At 44.5% G+C, this 8,494-nt stretch overlaps 2 protein-coding genes across 2 annotated transcripts in view; one reads left to right on the top strand and one right to left on the bottom strand.

The window, feature by feature from the left end:
• The window catches only part of znf277 (zinc finger protein 277), a 13,091-nt gene extending 11,387 nt beyond the window's left edge, over positions 1–1,704 (top strand). Inside the window, exon 13 of the mRNA XM_020615772.1 lies at positions 1,284–1,704. Coding sequence (XP_020471428.1) covers positions 1,284–1,473 — 190 coding nt within the window. The 3' untranslated portion in view covers positions 1,474–1,704. The remainder of the gene's footprint in view (positions 1–1,283) is intronic.
• A 1,470-nt stretch (positions 1,705–3,174) lies between these two features.
• Positions 3,175–8,494, bottom strand: part of spg11 (SPG11 vesicle trafficking associated, spatacsin) — a 31,467-nt gene continuing 26,147 nt past the window's right edge. The window contains 8 exon segments of the mRNA XM_020615783.1: positions 3,175–3,638; positions 3,641–3,696; positions 3,790–3,941; positions 4,294–4,449; positions 4,533–4,609; positions 5,571–5,739; positions 7,237–7,356; positions 7,517–7,650. Coding sequence (XP_020471439.1) covers positions 3,532–3,638; positions 3,641–3,696; positions 3,790–3,941; positions 4,294–4,449; positions 4,533–4,609; positions 5,571–5,739; positions 7,237–7,356; positions 7,517–7,650 — 971 coding nt within the window. The 3' untranslated portion in view covers positions 3,175–3,531.

Raw genomic sequence — 8,494 nt, 5'->3', positions numbered from 1 at the left:
TGCTTCTGCTGACTCAACATCTCTGTTACTTGCGCCGCTGAAATATAATCCTCTTCTGCTTCAACATCCTCATTCACTTCTGATTTATTAGCTCTTTTCCCTCTTGGAGGCATTTTAATAGGTGTAGAATTTGTTCAAAGACTTGAAAATGTAGAAGATGTGAAAAATCGTAGAACAGACAAGAGCAGTAAAGACGTCTGCTCTCGCTTGCAACCATAGTACTGTATATTTCTGTCCAAAGCACATTTAAGAATGTAATTATGTAAGAATGTTAACACTCTGTTATAATTTTTTTAGTATATTACTTGTGTGGTGTAGAAGAGAATTATTTATGTAGAGATACTGCTTGCAAACCAGTGATGGTAAGATGATGTCATGGGGTAGGACTGGATAAGTCTGACTTCTTCCTACTCCATTCTAGCATGTACTTGGTATAAGCAACTTGATATTGGATTAGCATTTGTTGGATATGTGTAAAATTATGTGTGTTGACATATCAACTGTCTTTACATGCTTGAAAGAATAAATCAAATCAAATCAAATCAAATCAAAATCATATTGCAGACATCCCTGGGAGGCGTCGAGAGACAAAGGAGTAATCATTTGTGTGCATGATTTGGTGGTTTGCAGTAAAAGCCTTCAGGAGCAAGACACATTTTGGGTTTTGATGAACTGTAGCTGAAGTATCATCAGAGCGTCTTCTGCAAAAGAGTCAGTTACAGTAAGTTTTAGAGATCTCGCAGAAAACAGCCTGAAAGAAATCCAAGTCTGTCAGACCAGAATGAAGCCATTCAGTCTGAGCCATCTGTAGTGGGAGTGAAGGGGACATGCAAATACACCTAGCGGTCAGTTTATCAGGAACACGTGTCTCAGACTAAGTCTGTCTGATCCAGCAGTCCTGCAGTAAGTCCTCCTTCAGTCTGTGTTCAAACTGTGTCACAGAGGTGTTGGCTCACCCGTGTGGTCACTGTGGAGGCTGCAGGCTGTGCTGTTGGTCACCTGGACTGGGTTATACTTGGAGATGGCTCTGGTATTTTGTCCACCCCATTTTTATCAGTGAGGCTGGGCTAAATACCAGAAACAGCTCTCTGACACACAGTCCAAACTGTAATCTAAACACCAGTACTATTGAGTACAACCCTGGGTACACGCTTGGTAGTGGATAAATGACTTGTGCAGTATTAGCTTCCGCACGTCTGTGTGCCCCAGCTGCTAAAAGCCTGTAAGTGAAGTGAGTGAAACTGAGCAGCCAAAGCAAACCTCTCACGTCCCTCTCTCCTCAGGTATTACTTCCCCACGTACGAGAACGATGCCCTCCTGTGCACACTGTCTGACAGCGACCGAGATGAAAGCGATGAGGCGACGGGCAGCGAGGACGTCCCGGTGATCGCAGAGGACATCTCTAACCTCAGATCACTGAAACAGAGTAGCATCCTCAACCAGCTGCTGAAGAACAGAAGCTCGTGCAGCTAGAATAATGGATGGGCAGGTGTCCTCTGTGGAAAACACATGGGCAGCACGTCTGTGTGGTATGACATGCGCTTTAAAGGCCATCAGAAGCTGTTCCAGAGCTGCAGCTGCAATTTACACGCTAGTGAGCAGAGAAACATTTTCTTGCCTCTGATTTCCACAAAAGCAACAAAGAACTGAATCATCTGTTTTTCTTGAAAATTAGCTCCAATAAAGGAACAGTCTCTTTCTGTTGTGAATTCATGACAACTGCAGATCAGATAGCGCCTGTTAGAGCCAGATCCCTGAGCAGTGACACACTCCAGCAAAGCTGTGGTGGAAACCTGCCAGATCCCCTGAGCACTCCAGCAAAGCTGTGGTGGAAACCTGACCCACCTTCAGTGTGGCAGTTTGTTGTTTGTAAAGACCTGATGAAACCAACACTATTTTTTGTGCACGGTCTCCAGTTTCCTTAATTATACAGAAAACACTTGGTTGGTTGATGGTGGACTTGAGTCAGGAGACCTTTCCTCTCATGTTGCTGCACCTGGTCAGTATTTCAGAGACTTCATACTGTACGGCTGCTGTTTTCATTTGAGATTCCTCAGCTCTTTACATACAGTTTAAAATGAAAATTTTGAGCCATAAAGTGCCACTAAACAAATAAAGAGCGATCTGTTGTAATTAATGTGTGTGAGGCCCAGAACTCATTAAAGAGCCGCTGGCCTTCCCTGCAGGCTGATTAACTGCACTGCTTTGGTATTCGAACAGTGTGGAAAAACACAACAGTGGTCTTACTGTAGTGTCATTGTGAGTTTGGCTGTCAGTGCCAAGGTTTGACGACACGGAGGAAGTTCAATCAACTGGAGCTGAATGGGATGAAAACATTACATTTAAAAACAAACGTGTCCTTCCACAGCTTCTATATCCCATACAAATGGTGGCATTTTGGATTCCTAGAAAAGGGGCTGAATCAGATTGAAAAGCTCACTACTAAATGCATTTGGCATGGTGGAAAGCAGGGAGCAGTTAAGGTCCTGTTTGCTCTTGGCCTGCCCAGTCTACCTTTTTAGAACTAGGCCGGCCGTGCCCATATAAGCTGGGATTGTTACACTCCTGTGTGGACGGAGCCTGCTCCACAGTTTACTGCCCTGACGGAGGCTGAATCAGTTCTCCATTCTCTGTTGGACTAATGCTTGTGAAATGTGAATACAGTGAACTTAAAAAAAAAAAAAAAGCTACAAAGCTTTAAATCAGAGAACAAACTTCTCCAAAGTCCCTCACACCCCAAGTTCTCAGAAAACCATACTTAACCTCAGTATCACAGCTGCTGTCTCTCCTCCCTGAGCCATAGAGCTCCACTGTGCCCAGAAACCATTCAACCTAGTAGTAGTGGCCAACCGGTTTCTTCATCACCATGAACACACACACTGGAGCTGATTCTGTCTCCCACACACACCGTCCTGCTAATTCAGAATCAGTCCCCCACATCACAAATGATTTCAACTCTGATTACATACACGTTTTGATAGCCAGCTTGATTTGGTTCCTCCATGGCATACAGGTCTGTAACGTCAACCAGTGGTGGTGGCAAATGATGTTGAGGAAAGATTAACCTAACCAACCCACTGTAGCTTGATAGAACTTGCAATGATGCCAAAAAGTAAAGTTGTATTAAAGTCTGTACTGTCTGATGAATGCAGAAGCTAAAGTCTTAGACAGTCATGCAGAACAGCTCAGAAAGTGTCTTTAATGTAAAATTTCACAGTGTCATTACATCACATATACATGAAGCTTTTCAGTAGCGTAGGAGCCAGAAACTCGGTGACACCTGCTGGAGAATGACCCTAGTTCTTCATAGGAACCTATTGACTGCAAGAAGAAAATGAGTCTGCTTAATTTTAATTCACCTCCAAGAAGGATTAGTAAGAAAAGGCAATGTTTCTAATTTCTTATACACAAGTCTTGTTCAACAGAACTTGACAACCTCAGTTCTGTTTCCTGTAACCGGCTGAAGATCAACTAGTCAGTTGGTTAAAGAAGCCTGCTGTCAACTCATCACTCAGCCAGCGGGTCAGTGAATCAGCCGGTCAGCCTGTCGTTCAGGTAGCTTGAGGTCTTTGCGTCCTGCAGCATCATTTTGGTGACGTCGTGCAGGTTCTGCTGGTAGGCCAGCCTGTAGCGGCTGCACAGTGTGTCAGTAGGCGCCTGACGTTCACAGTGACGCTGCTGGGAGCACTGTCCAGCCTGAAACAGCAACACACACATGTGCAGTGAGACCAAACTCTCATTTACAAACTGAAACTCGTGTCATAACTCTTGAACACTGTCTCATCTTACTTCTTGAAAATGTCCTCGAACAGGCTGGAGGTCAGCGGACGGTGGCGTTTGAGCTCCTCCAGATAAACAAAGTCTCCCTTCAGGATCACCTTCTGGTACAGGATCTCTGCCCAGTCTGCACTGTAGCCGTACGCCTCTGACACCACCAACACCTGACAGACAGAAAGAAACTGTGTCTGAAGCTCACACAACACATATCTCTGCAAACGCCCAGCTGTTCACGCTCACTTTTCCCAGTTTAATTTCCAACCTAGTCTGTTGCAGAAACACTGGTTTGCTGCGTGTAGTAGAACACTGCTGCAGAACAAGCAAACATCGAGGAGGAAGAGGCTTCCTGTGAAAACTACAGAACATGTGAAACCAGCAGTTTGTAGCTGTTAGGACTTCCCCAGCGGTGGCTGAGTGTCAACAGGTTATCAGATGCACACAGTCTGTTGCTGTAGCAGCACAGGTCAGAGGCTGAAGAGGTTTCAAAGGAATACAGGGTATGCAGGCTAAACTGACCTGGTAGCAACGTGGCAACTCTGCCACGGTTTTTGGCAGCTCTGCAGGTCGCAGGTTGATGACGCGCAGGTCCGATCCCTGGTTCAGGAAGTGCAGCTGAAGAGCGACCAGCTTTGCCGTCCGGACACAGCGACTCGCCTGACGCACACACGAGTCCTGGAAACAAGCACACAGATAACAAGCCATCACAGTACTGTAAGTGTGCAGTATTAGAAGAGTGTGTACAGGAGTCCAAGTACCTTGGAGAAACTCTCTGCTGCGTCCTTCAGCAGACCCAACACCTTGACCAGCGAACTCTTCAGGTCAGGAGTGACGACTGTGTAGAGACAGGCAGAGTCAAACATGACAGTGTGGCCGACTCCGGACCAGAGTTTCTGGCAGTGGTGGAGCAGAACCAAGCCCATTTACTCCAGTACTGGACTTTCATACAATCCTAAGGTTCCTGTGCTTTGAGTATTTCCACATCCTGCTACTTCATACTGTGACTTTACTCCATGTCAGAGACAGACCTACTTTTTACTGCACTACATGTATTTGATAACTTTAGTTAGTAGTTACTTTTCAGAGTGAGACTAATCAAACCAAACCCAGTAGAACCATCAGACTCTATTGATCCCAGTGGAAAATCCACCAGCTACCCAGCAGGATGTAAAGTACTTCATAGTTTAAGTATATAAGGTAGTTACCATCAGCTCCACCTTTACCAGCTGTAACGTTAAATATGATGGACACAATACTTCATCTGTACTTATAGTCCAATAATAATATATACATTAACTATGCCATTCTGCTTAATGAGTACTTTTACTTTTGGTACTTTAAGTATATTTTATGCCAATACTTTTATATGTTTACTTGAGTAACAATTTGAGTACTTCTTCCACCAGTGAACTTCTTTTTCAGAACGAGATGAATAAAACATCAGATTAACAGCAGGACACCGGCTCCCCGTCGTGATGCCTCTCATCCCCAGTAAGCACCACCTATCGGACCAAGCTGTCTCCATTGTTTTCACTTTCCTCTTCATCACTGGACTCAAACTGCACTGAAATTTCCTGCTGTCTCGAATATTCAACTACAACAACAGCTGAAAACCGATTACCTGCCCAATGAATGAATATCCCAACAATCGACTATTTGGGTCCAGACCTATTGTAGTGGAGCATTTCTACACTGGTATTCCTACTTTTAGTCAAGTGAAAAGCATCCGGCACACTGTTCTGCTGCTGGTTTCTGGTAAATCCTAGTGCTGGCTAGCAGTTGGGCTTCTCGCTCACCCCAGGCCTGAGACTCGATGATCTTCAGCTGAGTCCTGGCAGCCATCTCGTGATTTTCTCCAATCTCCCTCCTCATAGTGAAGCACAGTGCCACCATGTTGTGTTTCTCACTGTCTGCAGGGAGGCAGCGCTTTATGTAATCCAGCAGAGCTGTCTTCAGACTGGAGCTCTGCAACAGGGGCGAGGGACATGGATCAGGTTACTGTGGCAGTGCTGCTTTAAGTTACAAGCTGGAAATCTCACAAAGTTACTATAATGCTAACATGATACATGTTGAGCTGCTGGTTGGCTTTTATTGTGCACCATTTTTAACTCGCCGGTGTATGAGCAGCTACAGTCTGCTGGTGGATGAATCTAGTACTTCTGTTCACTCTGCAGCTGTGCTACACAGGCTAGAGGTTTAGCAGCTGCTGGGGAATGTCTAAGTCCACCGATAATGAAAAATGTTGTAAATGCAATATCTCAATTGGAGTACAGCTCAGTTATATGGTCTGCTGCAAACAAGAAAGATCTCAGTAGACTGCCAGTGATTCCGAATAAGGTAGCAAAATTGGTGTTAAGATGTTCATATTATAGGAGAGCTACTGATCCGCAGACTGTCATGGCTCCCTGCTGAAGTCAGACTTCGTTACAGTCCACTTTTATGCTTGAACTCATCGACCTGAGTTCTTCTCAGAACAATGCAATATCAGGATCAAATTCATTATTACTCAACTAGATCTGTGAGCAATGGACATTTAAGAATTCCTCAATTTAGGAAGATTTTTTTTTTTTTTTTAAGTACACAGTTATTTTTAGAGCATCATTCGAAGGGAATAAACCTCCTCAGGAAATTAAAACAACTAGTATTTCTACATTTAAGAAATATATAAACTCGCATCTTATCTTGGCTTCTGTTGAGAATAATTATATTGACTGTTCTGACTGATTTTATTATGTTTAATGTTACTGAATTTAATTCTAATTATTATATTCATTCATCTTCTCTACCGCTCAGTCCCAAACGGGGTCGTGGAGGGGGCTGGAGCCAATCCCAGCCAGCAATCGGGCGAAGGCGGGGTACACCCTGGACAGGTCGCCAGTCCATCGCAGGGCCCTAATTATTATATTTGCAATTTTAATAGCAACTTTTTAAGTGGACCCCAGGAAGACTAGCAAACACTGATGTGGAAGCTAATGGGGATCCAGATTAATAATAATGTTCATGTGACACAGTATCGAGTAAAAACAAAATGAAAAATACAATCACAACAAAGCAATGGCACAAAGGACATGCAACATGAACTCATTTACAAACAACTTCTACCTTATTCAACTGTAATAACACTTTCAATAGTAGTTTAGATAGTAGTTTTCTCTGCTACTATTAAATATGCTGTGGAAATTTACAGAAAAACTGAACTTAGATAAGTTCATTTGACCAGGCTACCTGCAGAAAGATTTAACATGGGTTAGAAGGCGACCATCATGAGGTTGCCACAGGACAAATCTGAGATTAATCTGGAATTGCAGTGCATCCCCTCCTACTGTATATGTAGACCAGGTGCAGGAATATCCGCCCAGTGGTTTCACTGGACTGACTCTCCAAAACAGTGTGTGAGTAATCTCCATTTCCTCTAACAATCAGGCATTAGCCTGTGATCACTGTGTGTGTGTGTGTGTATACCTGTCTCCCATCCGTATCCACCTTCTTCCTCAGCAGCATCTCAAAACAATGGTTCTCATGTAGCAGGTCGAAGACATACGTCATCTCATTGTACCTGCCAATACCTGTCAGCAGACGCACCTGCGCATGAACATTGTTTTTTTCAGTATCTGGTGTTACCCACAATGTGACAGGAAGGTCATAAAGCAGCATCGTTCAGCTGAAACATCAATTTACACGCTTTGCAGAGGGAGGAGACAGACAACAGCCTTCATGGTTTGTAGTGGGGGGTGGGGCTCACCAGCAGGCCGTAGTGCTCTCCTGGGGCCAGGTAGCTGTGGCTGAGGTGACGGGCCGTGTGCAGCACCCTGATGATCCCCTCCATGTTACAGGTGAGACTGAAACAGTCGTGGGCCACGATCAGCAGCTCAACAACTGCAACAGAGGAAGGACATCAACTGTTGCTTTGCTGTTTTCTCATTAATATTAAAGGCTGTTCCTTTATGCAATGCTAATAATGAACACTGAACAAAAGTCATCAAGCCTGTAATTTCCTGTAACTTTGTAATTGTTAATAATGGTAGATAAAACAGTGTAGACACAGGCACAGTGCACATCAGGTCAGCTGAGCCAAAATGTGAAACATGTTTAACCTTCGACCCAGTGGCGGTTCTACATTGAATTACTCCCCAGGCGAGGCCCCGGCACCCCCTCGCCCAAACACGGCGAGTGGAGTTTATACCAAAAAGTTCTATTTTGGTCTCATCTGACCACATGACCTTCTCCCATGCCTCCTCTGGATCATCCAGATGGTCTTTGGCAAACTTCAGACGGGCCTGGACATGTGCTGGCTTGAGCAGAGGGACTTTGCGTGCGCTGCAGGATTTTAAGCCATGACGGTGTAGTGTGTTACTAATGGTAACCGTTGAGACTGTGGTCCCAGCTCTCTTCAGGTCATTGACCAGATCCTCCCGTGTAGTTCTAGGCTGATCTCTCACCTTTCTCACGATCATTGATACTCCACGAGATGAGATCTTGAATGGAGCCCCAGTCCGAGGGAGATTGACAGTCATCTTGAATTTCTTCCATTTTCTAATAATTGCGCCAACAGTTGTTGCCTTCTCACCAAGCTGTTTGCCTATTGTCCTGTAGCCCATCCCAGCCTTGTGCTGGTCTACAATTTTGTCCCTAGTGTCCTTAGACAGCTCTTTGGTCTTGCCCATAGAGGAGAAGTTGGAGTCTGATAGATTGAGTGTGTGGACAGGTGTCTTTTATACAG

The sequence above is a fragment of the Monopterus albus genome, unplaced genomic scaffold (genome assembly GCF_001952655.1).
Source record: "Monopterus albus unplaced genomic scaffold, M_albus_1.0 scaffold170.1, whole genome shotgun sequence".
In the NCBI taxonomy this organism is placed as follows: domain Eukaryota; kingdom Metazoa; phylum Chordata; class Actinopteri; order Synbranchiformes; family Synbranchidae; genus Monopterus; species Monopterus albus.
This window is presented reverse-complemented; position numbering and strand designations above follow the sequence as displayed.